This window comes from Myotis myotis, unplaced genomic scaffold (genome assembly GCF_014108235.1).
Source record: "Myotis myotis isolate mMyoMyo1 unplaced genomic scaffold, mMyoMyo1.p scaffold_m19_p_9, whole genome shotgun sequence".
Lineage (NCBI taxonomy): Eukaryota > Metazoa > Chordata > Mammalia > Chiroptera > Vespertilionidae > Myotis > Myotis myotis.
This window is the reverse complement of record NW_023416401.1, coordinates 7,033,030-7,048,151: the sequence shown is the minus strand read 5'-3', so window position 1 is coordinate 7,048,151 and position 15,122 is coordinate 7,033,030. Positions and strand designations below refer to the sequence as shown.

The 15,122-nt window shown below is 50.1% G+C and overlaps 1 protein-coding gene across 5 annotated transcripts in view; it reads right to left on the bottom strand.

Moving 5' to 3' along the window:
- Positions 1 to 15,122, bottom strand: part of MAPRE2 (microtubule associated protein RP/EB family member 2) — a 115,373-nt gene that overhangs the window by 65,652 nt on the left and 34,599 nt on the right. Inside the window, exon 1 of one of the 5 annotated variants that reach the window (XM_036321283.1) lies at positions 8,904 to 9,164. The exons of 3 other annotated variants lie outside the window; for them this stretch is intronic. In XM_036321283.1, coding sequence (XP_036177176.1) covers positions 8,904 to 9,022 — 119 coding nt within the window. In that variant the 5' untranslated portion in view covers positions 9,023 to 9,164. Of the gene's footprint in view, positions 1 to 8,903; positions 9,165 to 15,122 lie in introns of those variants that run through there. One more of the 5 variants, XM_036321285.1, reaches the window with a different exon arrangement.

Genomic DNA, 15,122 nt, shown 5'->3' with positions numbered 1-15,122 from the left:
CAGGGGAAAAGAGTAGGTTAAGACTCCAAGCTACAGTACTCGCTAATATTTTGAAAAGCATTTCGTTCTACCAGTCACTGCTTGGTACGCTTTATATTCCGCCTCTCATTTAAATCCTCATTAAGAACTCTGTGATGTGGGTCGATGATTGCCGTTTGCACATTAGAGAACGAGGCTTGGGGAGGCTGAAAATTCTGCCCTCGATCACACAGGCAGAAAGGGATGCAGCAGCTGGAATAGAAAGGCCTCCAGCCGGAGCCCGAGCTGTGCCACGGCCCCGCGCCGCCTCTCCCAGAGCGAGCTGGGCCTTGGGGAGCCCAACTGGTCCTGATGTGGGGCAGGAACAGGGGGGCGCTGCAGAGCCCGGGCCGACTTTTCGGTCCAGACCAAGTTTTGAACTGGACTTGGGGTGTCAGTGACACAGCCACTCCACAGGCTGCGAGCACGCTCGCTGTTATTCATGCTGACACCCTCAAGTGGGCGGTAGGACAGTCAGAAATTCCAGGGAGAGAAAAACTGGCTTCCCAAACACCAAACCTGCCTTTCCACATACTGTGTGTTGCTGGCCTCACTAGGGGATTTGGAAAGACTTACAGGTCTCCATCCCTCCTGCCGTCAGCCCCCTCCTAGGTGGCTGATGACTCACCTTTCTCCTCCCTCCTGAGAACTCTGCCCCCAGAAACAGAAAGAGTGGGGGGAAGAGGAGCAAGGAGGGGCTGGCACCTCCACCCCCCAAAACCCTCACCCTGTGCTGGGCCCATGCCCCCACCAGGCTGCACCCCCTCTTCCACTCCCTCCTTCTCTAGCGGAGACCTCAGCTCGCAGCCCCCCGCAAGCTTCCCATTTCACGGCTGGTTATCGGTGGTGAGCAGTCCCTACAGCTGGGATCGTGTATTCAAAGCCCTCCTTTGGGGGACTCTTACTTGGTCAGTCTCCATGGGGACTCAGACTGGTGGGTGAGGGGCTGTCACACCAGCACTGTCGCAGGGGTCACGAAGGCCAGATAGTGCTCAGTGTCGTCCGTGAGGTGGGAGGTTAAGCTAGGATTTGGGGAGGCCAGAGGACCGCAGCCGAGTGGCTGAAATAGGGTGATCTCACTGTTTGAGGGCCTCACACAGTACCTGACACACAGCAGGTGCTCAAACAATGAGAAGAAAACAAAAATTCTAAGAGGAGATGGAAAAAGAATCGTCACCGAGGGCTGCCCTGCAGTTCGTGCAGGATTCACGGAGCATACCGAGCGGGCCGCACACGTCACAGAACCGAGGAGGCAGCCGGGGTCCTCCGGCCACAGTGAAGCGAAGATGGACGATGGACACGAGGTGTGAAACCCAGAGGGCAGGTGCTACAGGAGCGCGTTTCACTTGTGATGTGCGAGGGTGTTGTAATTAAGGCTGGTAACTGCCTTACGCAGATTTTAAATTTTAAACATCATCCACGTGACTTCAGTAAGCCCGTGAATATGTTGAGATGCTTCCCAATATATTTCAGCAGGTAAAACGCATTGTTAAAATAAGACTCTATAAAAAAAAATACACAGGGACCCACCTGTCCAGTTCCCAGTTATTAGCTTCTATCCTCACACTTTCCCCAGGTATCTCATGAGTCGTATATGCTCTCATTTTCCTCACGTTTTACATAAAAGTTAGCGCAGTGTAAAAGAGACAAGCCTTTTCACTTGTCCTCCAGTGACTCTTGGCGAGGGAGAAGTAACCGTCCCACCACACAGGCCACTCAAACCAAGCTCAACGCTGTGCCTTCAGGCTGCACTGGTATTAAAGCGTATACACAGAGCTCATGGTCGAGGACTGACACATTCACACACAGGTTTTGTTTTCATGCTGCATTTCTGAGAGCTTGTGAAAATCACAGGCCTGATCACTCTGCCTCTGCCAGGTATCAGCACAATAATCACAGAATTACTTTATTGGGGTCAGGTGTGAACATCTCCCCACCTCAGAGTCCTCCCTCCTCGCCCACCCGGGGCCCTGGATACCAGAGGCTTTTCAAGGAGGGGCTGAGCCGTGTTTACCTTTGTATTCCCAGCCTCGGCTTGGAGTTCAGCAGATAGAAGGAACTCAAGTCTGCTAAAAGGGCAGGTGAAGAGTCTGCTGGATTTTGGGCTTAAATTTCAATATAACAATAACTGTGGAATTATTTAGAGAGTGGGAATTGGAAATTGTTTACTGTTAGCAATCTGAAGACATGCTTTGGCATTCTAAAACGATAAAAAGGAAGTCAAGTAGGGTGAGGGTGGGGGTGGGGGTGGGGGGGTAAGAGGAGCCCATTCTAGTAGCTTCACTTCCCCCTGATTTGCTGAGCACCAACTGCAAACCTTGCAGGGAATCGCGCCCTTAAATGAAGGATTCTACTGTTTATAAGCAAAGTGGAATGCACATAAGAACGCCACCCTGAGGTGTCAAGGCCTCTGGCATTTTTGACAAATTACCGCTCAGGGTCTTGCCAAGGTAGGCTGACTCTCAAGAACAAAAAGATAAATGTCTTTAAAAGAAAGCAAAAACAAATATGACTTCCAGAAAAAGTAACACTGGCTCGCAGAAATCTAGGTGTGCCTCATGGGAAGAGCACATCACAGATTAGGCTTATGCAACATCACAGTCCGGCCATCAACTCAGGACGCATTCTGCGTGCAGCATCACAAGTTTCACAGACTCCCAGCAACACACACTGTGCTATTTATTATTTACAGCAGGGACTCTGCTCTCTCAAACCTCTTGCCCATTCCTCTCTGTCCAAGTCCTGGCCCAGATCTGGGTTTTGGCACATTTTACCCGGCCCAAACCATATGAGGTCCAGAAATAACAGGACAACTGAATTCAGGACAAATGACACCCAAGGACACCATCATCAGCGTGGCCATCCTATGTCTATATTACCACATTTAGAAAAAGCAAAATAATGCTTTAAGCAGAAGAGGCCGTCCTGGTTTAAGTGAGTAAAATTCTAATTAGCCTGGGGAGAGTTGACCCTGAAAATACACAAGTATTTTTTTTTTATTTTTTAGTAACCTACTAAGAAATTATTTCTTGGTGACCTATAAAACTGTTCACTCTTACCTCACTAATGATTCATTTCATTAAAATGAACGAGCATTTTTGGGATGCATTTTAACAAAAAACATATTCAGGAAAAATGTCTTTGACTCGTGCCATAAGGCGATAGTTGTATAATTTTAGTTTTTGCCTATGTGAACTGTAGCTTTCCATTTTGAAAGAATTCTCTCAACACAATGTACATTCCAAGGGCCAAAACACCAAGATAAAAATCATGATTTTCAAATGAACTAAGAAACAAGGTCCATGCGTTGCCAATGGGATGTGTGTGGAGTGTTGCGAGGAGGAGGGCTGCTGGAATGAATAGTGCTTAAGATTCTGGACGAACATGGCATATCCAAGTTGGCTTTTCAGCGGCTGGTAGCTGAACGCTAGCCTCCTGTTAGCATACGACACTAGGCTAACACACATGCCTATTCTAACACTTTTCATTGTGGGAAAAGGTACTTTTCACAGGACAGGAACAAATCATTTTTTCCTCTAAAGCGAGACCGACAAAATTCAAAAGTACACAAACCCATGTAATCCAAGTTCGGTTGGTTCTCAGTCTACTCCAGGGCCTGGCACCACGCGGTCACGGCGGCTGTCAGAGAGCTGGCGCCGGAGCCCCGAGCAGCGAGCGCCCAGCTGCTCATCAGTCATGTCTGCACACTCCATGGAATCGAATGGCTCAGGAGGGTCCTTCCCCAGGAAGCACCAGGCCCCTGGTTTGGAGTGTGGGATGCTTAGAGCAGTGTAAGCACACACACCAGCCACCCCCTGAAGTCAGGCTGCTGCCTATGAAGTGGGCTTCTGCCAACAGAGGAGCCACTGTCTGACCCGCGTACCAGTCTTGTTATGGGGAGAAGCTGTCGTTGCTGCCACTCGGGACAGAAGCCTGGAGCCAGGGAACATCTGTGGACCGTGTCCTGATCCCTACACTGGGTTCCAGAGAGCTCTCTCCTGGGGATTAAGGATGCTCTAGTCCGTCTGGGGCCTGCAGGGTGGGGCACTGCTGGAACTCCATTTTCCTTTTAACTCTCATTTCAAAACAGGACGTCAATCCCAGCACACACACTGCTGCTGACATGGCGCTGGGTTTAGATGAATACACTTTCAATGGCGTGCCATGTCCGACTTCTGCCCACCCTGCCTGCCTTACAGTGCTCCTGCCTTGTTGCCCACCACTGACCAACCTGCAGCTTGCCAGGCCGAGACCCCTTTCACCAGAACGCCTGGCCTCCCACAGTGCCGGCTGGCTGGCTCCCTACAGCAGGCTGGCCTCTGCGGTATCTTTTTCTACTTTGAGTCACTGTGGGCTCAGGAAGCGCAAACCACTTTTGCTTTCAGACCAAGCCAAATACTCACAAGGTGTATCTGTTACAAAACGACCGACTTTGCTAGAACGCAAGGTCCTTGGAGGGGCATCCAGCAGAGAGCCTGCCCGGAGCAGACTCTCAAGTGCTTGTCAGGTTAATTCCCCAAACCAAACAGAATATGGAGATGAGTCCCAATATTTCCCCTCCATGAATCGAAGGAATTATTTACTGCAGCTTCAGGAGGTTCCCGTAAATGCTGAAAACAACCACCTAAATTCAAGGGACCATCGCAAACCACTGCTCCGCTAAGATAACGCTCTGTCAACAGATTCAACAGGTGACAGCCGCTGGGGAGGGGGCGAGCCTCTCACGAAGGCACCACGAAGACCATCCCCTTAACAGGAGCTCTGACCAAGGAACCTGGACAGAAGTTCAAATACTGGGCCCCTAAGAACTGAAGCCATTAAGTAATCCTTTGATTTTTTTTTTTTTACAAAAATATTAAGGGCAAATATTAAGAAAAATATTAAGGACAAAAATCACTATTTGTGAAAATCTCCTAGGACAGTAGTAAACCCAGATGATACACATACATAACGGAGACGCATGAGGCTCGATCTGTCGTGTCTGCAGCGGCTGTTTTGGGGAGTATGGTCTGAACTCCACATTCTGGTCCAAGTGAGCCGTGTGACAACAGCTTCTATGAAATGGAACACACTCCCACGATTATCGTTTATACACATGCATGACTTTTCTTTTTGTTTTTCTTTACATATATTATTGATTTCAGAGAGGAAGGGGGAGGACGGAAAAGAAACATCAATGAGAGAGAATCATTGACTGGCTGCCTCCTGCATGCCCCCTACTGGAGATCGAGCCCGCAACCCGGGCATGTGCCCTTGACCGGAATCGAACCCAGGACCCTTTGGTCCACAGGCCGACGCTCTATCCACTGAGCCAAACCAGCCAGGGCTTCTTTTTGTTTTTCTTAACAAGAGTTCATTTTTCAAAGTGGGCAAAGTTGGATGTGAAAACCTTAAGTTTTCAGTTTGCTTTTTTTTGGTTTGTTTACAGTCCATTTCTTGGGGCCAAGCGAATTTTTTTTAAAGTATTCAGAAACATACGCTACTGTAGCTGCGTGTTCAAACACCCACGTGGACATCGTCCTCTGGACTTACACATTCATGCCTACAAGCCTGCAGTGGGCGAACAGAGCGGGTGGCAGGCGCGGGTCATCACCCTTTCCCAGCACCTGCACGCGCACAGGGAGCCCTCCCCAGGGAGGGCCCGGAGGCTCGCTCACACGTGAATGGAGTGTCACCTCGCACGGCCCACACGGCACTTATATCTTCAGCGGCTCTTCACATCTATGGATTCCCAGTGCTCGTGCATGCAGTGAGGAAGCCGGCCGAGGCCGTCACATGTGTGAACACGCGCGTGGACACGTCCGCAGGGCTCCGCTGAGCCATTTCTGCACGCGCTCTTTTCACCTGAAATGACTAAGGGAGGGTAGTTTTCTAAAGGAAACTTGTTCTTCTAACCAAAGGGCGCACAGGTTTCAATAATGATTTACTGCCCACTCCAGTCCCGGCTGGAAAAATGGGCTCTGTTTACACTGAGAGATACCTGGGCTAGGATATCTGGGTCATGAGCCGTATCTGACCCTGATTTATAAACAACCTGGGGCACATGTTATGGCAACAGTGTCTCCTGCGGGGAGAGCGCCGGCCCCTCACTCTCACTGAGAGCCTGGGGAGCTCCCCGCCCCCCCCTCCCTGCTCAGCTGTGCGACCTGCCAGGTGAGGGGCATTCGGCCTGGAGCTCCTGAAAGAGCCCTTCTTTCAAGAATCACAACCTTCTTCTATATGTACACAGCTCTTTCTTGTTTTAAGTCTTTGTTTTAAAGGTTTTGAAGTTAACCTCACAAAAACTTTGTAAGAATGCAGTGAGATTCCTTACAGGTGAAGAGCAAATGCAGGGATCTTTACAAAGAGAATGGACTTGCTGGGGGCCTGCCTAGAGGTCAGTAAAGGGGCCAGGAAGAGAATGTGGACACCCCAGGCTCCAGCCTTACCTGGGATCGAACAGGACTCTCTCTGCAACACCTCTCATTGGCGGGGGATATGCTGAACCGACAGCCAAAGCAAAACTTATTTGGTTACCCCTCTACTCTGGCTTTCAAACTGCCTTCCACGTTTTCTCAGCACTTAAATGGCAGCGTTATTCCAGCCCCAGGATGCCAAAATAACCACGGAACAGTGCCCGAGGAGAAAAATGTGTCATGGTTTTCCGTCCCCTGTTCTTCTCCAGGGAAATACGCCGTCGTGAGGAGACACTGGCCATTGGGAGAAAAGCAGCCGGAGGAGAACAGGGAGCACCCCTGTCCCCGGGTGCGCCCTCTGTGTGACTCAGAACATGTGCAGTTCTGGAGGCTTCCTCTTCACGTAACCTATGGCATCCCTCACTATCGCGTCCAATAACCCTATCACATAACATCCGGATACCATGATGCGCCTAGTGACTGAAGAATTCATTCAGGCAGATCTTTATTCCAGTCCAGTTTTGTTTTCCACATAATTTCAGGGACCATTATAGACTCAGAAAGCAAACTGGGAATAATTCAGGAAATGGAAATAACGTGGACTGGATTCAAAAGGTACACAAAATTTTATTTTAAAGCAATAATTTACCACCAAAATCCGCATGTAACCTTTCCACCAAGTGACTTTCCACTGCACTGCCATTTCGAGTTAGCTCATATGACTAATAAGACCCAACTAGGCCACATCCTCCGGCCCACGTGGTAAAATTCAAACTCGTCTAAAAAAGCAACGGCTACCTACACGGCAGAGATGAAAAATCATTGAAGAAGTGAGGGCTTTCAGTGCATTACCTATAAGAACAGCTTAAATAAGTGAGGTTTCAAAGCAACTCAGGGTTTGTTTTTGTTGTTTGTTTGTTTTTGTTTTTATTCTATTTTAGGCCTTGGAATGTCCACAGAAAAAGGCAGAGGAGTAAGGGACAGAGGGACCCAGCTTTCCCATCATGAGCTTGGGTCTCCAAAAAGGGGAAGCCCATAAGTTGTGGGCCGATGGTGGTTTCCATGAAGGGCATGCCGAGCACTTGGAACCTGAAACGAGGCCGCGTCGGCGTATTAGCTGGAACCCTAGGGCATGAGATTTTGGTGACTTCCTGGGCACAGCCAGAATTAACTCCAAGTATTTCTAGAACGACCAGAGGCGATAGGGCAACGAGTCAGCAAACAGTGTTCCTTTGGTCACAGACAGAGGAAGTGGGGTAATTTCGGGTCCCATTATATAAACATTCATGCATACAGAATATGCTGCCCATAACACTACCTGGATGTTTAGACGAAGGCATTAAAAAAAGAAAGAAGAAAAAGAAAGGAGCCCTTTCCTGTGCTCGCTAGCGAGAGGATGCACTTCGGAGGTATGTGTGCCCTGCTTCAAAGCAACAGCACTGTTCGCCGTTATCAAGGCAGCATTTAAAAATAACCGGCCCGGGTACAAAAGAACTTCAGAGGAAACAGGAGCGAAGCTATCCGTCTCCCTTCGGGTCTGGCCCTGAACGCACCAGACGCTAGCTGCATTGCTCCACGACATTGTTATCCTTATCAAACAATGCAAACAATTTTAATGAGCTTATCTGCTGGAACATATTGCCAGAGATGCTCATGTCAGAACGATGCCAACCGCCCAGGCCGACTCATTCATCAAAGGGCTCCCGATGCAATGACCAAGATCAGCCCCATCCTCAAATCAGACCTCAGCACAACACCGGGAACTACCTTCCCACTGACCATCCGACCGTCCTCGCTATAAAAGGGTGGGCTCCCCGACCCCGGCGGAGGCCGCCAACTCCCGAGAAAATGCACCCCGGCGCCCAGGTCCCTGGCAGCCCAGTCTCTTTCTAATAAACCTTGGGTTCTAGGAAGACAATTTTGGTGAATGCCTGACACCGTGACCTCTGCTGTCAATCCCTGCGCCAATCAGCGAGCAGAATTCTTACAAAGCTCCATCAATCTGGCGGCTTCACCCCACAGGCTGCAGCTCCATCGAGAGGATTCCATCTTTCCTGCACGCGCACCGCACCGCGGCGAGGCGAGGCGAGGCGAGCGCGAGCGTCCTCCTCGCCACCCTCCCGTCCCCGCCTGTAGGCACAGCCCACCTAATGGCTCCTCTAGAAGCTAAAAGGGAAGGAGGAGAGGAAGTGCTGCAGCCCGTCTCCCTGCGGAGAGGGGGGCAACCTGCTTGCATCGGGTCTACGTGGAAGGAAGGCGCTGGGGGGAGACCCCTCGCAGGCGGCAAACCTATTCACAAAATGCATTCCAGCTGCGCCCGGGAAGCCTCCATGCATCCCCCACATGACACATGGACACGGGCAGCGAGGATCGCAGCCCTTTGCACCCGCAGCGCAGCCCGCAGCCGCCGGCCGGGTCCGCTCCATTACATAACGGGCGGCTTCCGCGCCCAGGTCCCCGCCGCGCCCACACCGCCGGGCCGGACCGTACCTGTAGGAGCGCTCCCCGCGCACCGTGTGCTTCCGGAAAGGAATGATGGTCCCGTTATCCTGGATGATGTCGTTGTTGTTCTCGCCATTGGGGGACAGGGTCTGGGTCGGACCAGGCATTGGCGCGGCCCCGAGGAGGGATCAAACCGCTGGGGCTGCTGGTGAGGAGGTGGCCGCTCTTCCCGCTCCCGCGCCCTCCGCAGACCTCGCCGCCGCCCGCCTGCTCCCTCGCAGCTCCCTGCTCGCCGCTCTGGCTCCCGCCCCGCCCCGCCCTCCCGCGCCCCGCCCTCCCGGTGCTGACGTCAGAGCGCCGGCAGCAGCAGCGGGTCACGTGGGCCGGCCCGTCACCATAGCAACCCGCTAACTCATCACCTCGCCCGCACTCGCGCTGGGCCGCGGGGCGACCACACCGGCAGCTCCGGGCGGGCGGGCACCGGGCGGGCCTACATCTGGCGCGTAAACATCTGGCGCGTAAACCCCGGGCCGCCGCCGGCCCCCCTCGCCGACGCGCCGGGTCTCAAACCCGGCTCTTCCTCTAACCATTTCCTTTCCGACCCGCGCTCCCACCGCAGCTGTGTACACAAAAGAGCGGTTCAGGAGGAGGAGGGGGCCCTTTAACTCCTTCCACACCAGGCGCTTATGCCATTAAAGCTAAACTCGGCCTGGTTTCAGGGAAACAAGACCCCTGGCGGCCTGCTTCTGGGAAAGGTATCGGACTAAGGGTTTAGGTCCAGCTTTCTCCGCCCGCCCCTCCCCCCCTTCTCCAAACAGAAGCAACCTCCTCCCCCATTAGCCCCCAACCTGAACACCAAAGGGGAAGCTGCATTGCCTTCTAATCAATGTAATCTTTACGTTAATGTGAAGCGTAAAGACTGCAAATTAAGAGACTTTCTGCACAAAAGAATCCCCAAAGAGGGCTTGTGAAAAAGATATCCACCATTTTAGAAGATCATAGTTACCCAAGACCCCCTCATTCAAATTCTTATACTGCCTTATGCTGCAGAAAACGAACTCCTTGCCATTTATTTCACTTCCATTGGAATTCAGCGAACACCCAATTTAGTATCTGGGAGCTCTCAGCATCCATATCATTGTCATGTAGTTTTCAAATACACGGGCTATGAGACGGGTACTATTATCATTAAAGATGAGTAAACGAGTGAGAATAAGTAACCTGCTCAAGGTCAGGCAGCCAGAAAGCAATGAACTGGAACTTCAAAATGACATGCTTTTTGTCAGTGTGATTGGACAGTAGTGATCTATATTTAATGTGAGCTCATAAATATCATAGATCAAGGAAAGAATCAAGTCCTTATGTACACTCTCAACATGACCACTGTGAGATTTGCTATTACTGTGCGAAGTCTATGGATTCGGTTATAAACTCTGGCCAGGCCCCAGGTGTGTCCAGTGCTCTCCTCCAGGGAGGAGAAGAGAGTTTGAAGGATTCTCTGTTTATCTAAAGTGGTCTCTGACCTTGAGTGGGGTGGAAAAGGGGGAAGAATTGGTGTGTAAAAGGCAGCATAAATATATGTAGCAGAAAGTACTAGCGTACTAGGCGATATGGTCACAGCACTGCATGGATCAGCAGCTTTATCATTTTGTGATACAGATGTTAAAAACAAGTAAAAACTTTGTCATTCCTGATGATTCTCCAGCATATCTCCCTGGTAATAAGTTGTTTCTGGCATCAAGCAACTAGAATTAGAATCAAATGGCTTACAACCCAGATGGCAATGATATTCTCAAACAAAAGGGCACCCCCCCCCCCCATTGTATATTCTCCTTTCAGGCTACATTTTAATAATTATATTTTATGCTTCTCCAGTGAATCCACAGTATACAAGTTGATGTCTTCATATCTTAGCTTACATGAGATTTTTTTTTTTTCATATAAAGATCCAATTCTCACCTAAGACTTACAAGGCACAGAGACATATCTAAGTCAAAGAGGTACACACCAGGCCTCACATTGCACAAGGAGCTATAAGGGGCTTGAGAGTGCAGTCATCGCTACAGAGATCCGTTTCCTCTTACTATTTTTGTTATTAGACCCACAGTTGTCAATTTCCCTCCTAAATTGGTTCTTTTTCACAAAAGCTTCCCTTTTCTTTGGGGACAGTGTGAAGCTGAAAGACACAGTGTACAAATGAAGCATTTAATGTCTTCGGAGCACACCCTCTCATTTTGTGTCTTTATCACAGCGTATGTTTCCATGACCCCATATTTAAGTGATAGGTTAGGCGTCACTGATGGTATCGTAGGGACTAAATGTGTCGGAATGTGGACGCATGGCTCCTTGATTATACCGAGTAATTCTGTGGAGCGAGCACCCCACTGCTTCCAGGCTGCCTGTGAAGGAGAAGGCCATGGCCCAGAATCCGAGTTGATGGACTAGGAGGGGAAGGGTAGTGAGTCGGGTGAGGGAGGTGTCCCAGGCCCCTTGCACATCTTCCGCTGGAACTGCTCTGAGCCACATCGCTCTAGGTCAGTGGTCAGCAAACTCATTAGTCAACAGAGCCAAATATCAACGGTACAACGATTGAAATTTCTTTTGAGAGCCAAATTTTTTAAACTTAAACTATATAGGTAGGTACATTGCTATTAACCTACCTGTATAGTTTAAGTACTGTTGATATTTGGCGCCTCCCCTGTGCTGCGTATCCCACAGCCCGCCTGCACCGCGTCTCCCATCGCCGGACCAACCGACGGACACCCCCCACTTCTTCAAAATAGACTAGCCCAGGCCAAAACCTGACTTCTGCGCAAGGGCCACGAAGTTTCAATCGCACTGTACGTGTGCACCCGCACGTGGTATTTTGTGGAAGAGCCACACTCAAGGGGCCAAAGAGCCGCATGTGGCTCGCGTGCTGCGTTTTGCCAACCACTGCTCTAAGGGACCCAGAGGACTCCAGAGTTCTGTGACTACCCTCCAAGATGCAGGGGTAACAAGAGTAATCATCTGAAAATACTAGACAGATGTGTTTTCCTTTCTCATCTCAAAAATCAGGCGATCTGGCAGCCATTCCCCAGGTCAGCCCTAGGGAGAAGGGGAGGGCAAATTCCACGTTGGGAGGGCGGATGCTGGGATACAGGGAGAGTGCAGGAGAGGCAGGGGCAGGAAGGGAAGCGTCTCCCCTTTCCAATCCCAACTGAGCGCAGGAAGAAGGGGATGAAAATAGGAGAAAGCGGGATCTCCCACCGTCAAGTCCCTGAAGGGAGACTTAGCAGAGAGGTGGCGGTTTTGTTCTCGGCCCAAGAGACTTTCTTTTGTCTCATTTCCCATCTGAGACTCCAGGAAAAGACCCCCTTAAAGTGCATCTCCCTAGCACCTCCTCCCCACACAGGGGCAGCCCCAGGACAGTAGACGCTGAAACCAGCAGCTTGGTAGGTGGGGCAGAGGAGCTAGGGAGAGGCAAGGGGGGTCTCTAAGATGAAATATTCACCCAAGAGATGGAGCTGGCTACCCAAAGATAGTGTCAACTGGCAGAGGTGCCAAAACCGTGACCTGGTGAGCTTGAAACCTCCGCACCCTCAGCGGGTGAGCAGAGTCGCACAGGTTAGCGTAGAAGAAAAGAACGAACCTAAAATGCCCGTGTCCCTGACTGCGGGTTCAGGCTGAGCCCTGTGTGCGCAGGTGCAGCCATAATAAGGTGCATGCAGACCGCATGCGGCACCTCCCACTGCCCGTGGAGAAATGAGCAAAGTGGGGGCTCTGGAGGCAGGCGGCCCTGGGTCCCCAACTTGACTTCAGCAAGTTAGTTTGCATCTAAGATGTAGATTCCTCATCTATAAAGTCTGTGTAAGAATGCTGGTTGCCTAGGGTTGCTGTGAAGATGAAATTCCGTAATATATCTCACCAGCTAACGCAGTGCCTGGCATACGGCCAATGCTCTTCAGCGCGATGTGCTATTTTTCAGCAGGATGCTGGGTGTATCCTAAAACGTCCCTTCTTGCACTTGACACCTGTAACTGGATTTCGTGTGTACCAGAAGCTGGCAAACAAGGAGTCCAGTCCCCAGCTCCGTCCTTGAGGAACTCATTGTTTGTTAAGATGAAATACTGGCAATCATGATACAATATAATGCTGTCATATTGGGGCCCCAGAGGGTGATATGGGACCATGGAAGGTGAGCACCTAATTCAGAATGGAAATTGGCAAGTAGGTCTGGCAAAGTTACCCCACAGAGCTATCGCCTAAGCCAGCGGTTCTCAACCTATGGGTCTCGACCCCTTTGGCGGTCAAACGACCCTTCCACAGGGGTCGCCTAAGACCATCCTGCATACCAGATATTTACATTACGATTCATAACAGTAGCAGCATTATAGTTATGAAGTAGCCACGAAAATATTTTTATGGTTGGGTCACAACATGAGGAACTGTATTTAAAGGGCCAGAAGGTTGAGAACCACTGACCTAAGCCTCAGATGAATAATAATGATGACATTTTTTGTTCGCTTCCTCTGTACTAGACAGAATGTGAGATTCCTTAAGGCAGGGACTTCAATGGTTCTGTTTGCTGCTCTATCTGCAGTTCCTAGTAGGCCACGAGTGAATATGTAATTCATTCATTTATTCAACAAATTCCTGATTTGATTCTCAAAACAACCCCCACAATAAAATTGAGGCTCTAAAAGGAGAAGCAACTTGTTCAGGTTGGATGGTTTTCTCAGACCCAAAGCTCACACGCCTACCCATTAAGCAGCATGGTCACCTAAAGGCGGCCAGTAGTGGGGAGGGAAGACAAAGGACCCCTCAGGCAGATGCGCTTGGGCACAGAGGTAGGACGGTGTGATGTCTCTGAGACACAATAAGTTGTTTCGTATGGACTCAGACTAGAGGACACAGTGGCAGGAGATAGGACAAGGACCAGGCTCAGAAAGGTGCTATGGCCACGCTAAGGAGTTGAGCTTAATTCTGAAGGTACTTTGGAACCATGAAGTGCGTTAGGGAGGGAAATTGATAGTGAAATTCGCATCAAGAAGGTCTGATGCTGGCAAGGAAGATTAAAATGGGACAGGTGATGGAGGCCTAAACTAAGACAGAGGCCACGAGGTTAAAAAAGAAAGCACAGTCTGGCTGGTGTTGCTCAGTGGTTGAGCATCAACCCATGAACTAGGAGATCCCAGGTTCGATTCCCGGCCAGGGCACACGCCCAGGGTTTGGGGCTTGATCTCCAGGAGGGGGCGTGCAAGAGGCAGCTCATCTCAATGTTTCTTTCTATCCCTCTACCTCTCTCTCTAAAATCAATTAAAAAAAAAAGAAGAAGAAGAAAGCACAGATCTGAGATTGTCGGAGGGTATAATTTTCAGGATTTTCTGAGTGACTGGATGTGGGCACAGATGTTGATGAGGGTGCACAGTGAAGGAGAAAGAGACATTTCAAATGAATCCTTGCTTTACGGCCTGGGTGAGCAGGCGGACAATGGCATCGCGCTAGGACATACAGGTTGAATTGCCCTTCTTGAAGGAAGTTTCTCCCACTAGGTCTTGGACCTAGAGAAGTGCCTACGGGACATCCAGCTGTGACAAGGAGTGGTCACTGGGCTTCGCACATAGTGGGTGTTCATCGGGTGTCTGTTGACTAAGGGACTATGTGGGCCTCTGAACTTCGCAGATGCCTCTGACTTGGAGATTTGGAGGAAATGATCTCAGAGGTGATCATTGAAGCTGTGGGTGTTGACATCTCACTCAGGAAGAAAGAAACCCTGGGATGGAACTCTAAAAGCTGAGCCACTCAGAGGGAAGGCAGGGGAGGGTGGGGTCAGGGGGCGAGATCAACCAAAGGACTTCTATGCAAGCCTATAGGCCTAACCAATGGACACGGACAACAGGGGGTGAGGGCATGAGTAGGGAGGATGGGGGGGTAATGTGGGGATAAGGACACATATGTAATAACTTAATAAAAAAATTAAAAAGGAAAAAAAAGCTGAGCGACTAAAAAAAAAAAAAAAAATCACCAGAGGGAGTGGTTTCCCTGGGTCCCAGGGAGAAGCAGAGAGAGGGAAGTCTGGGGGGGAGGGGGCGTGGCAAGGTCACAGGAAGTTTGAATCAGATAAGGCAGAGAAGTGTTCACTACCTTTGATAAGGTGCTTTCAAAGGTATGTTTAAGAAGTTGGATTCTAGATCTGAAGGAAATACAGAAATCCCCACAAGTAGGGAAAGCTGCAATATTTTGCCAAGCAAAGATATTCAAGGAAGGAAGGAAGAGATATTAGAT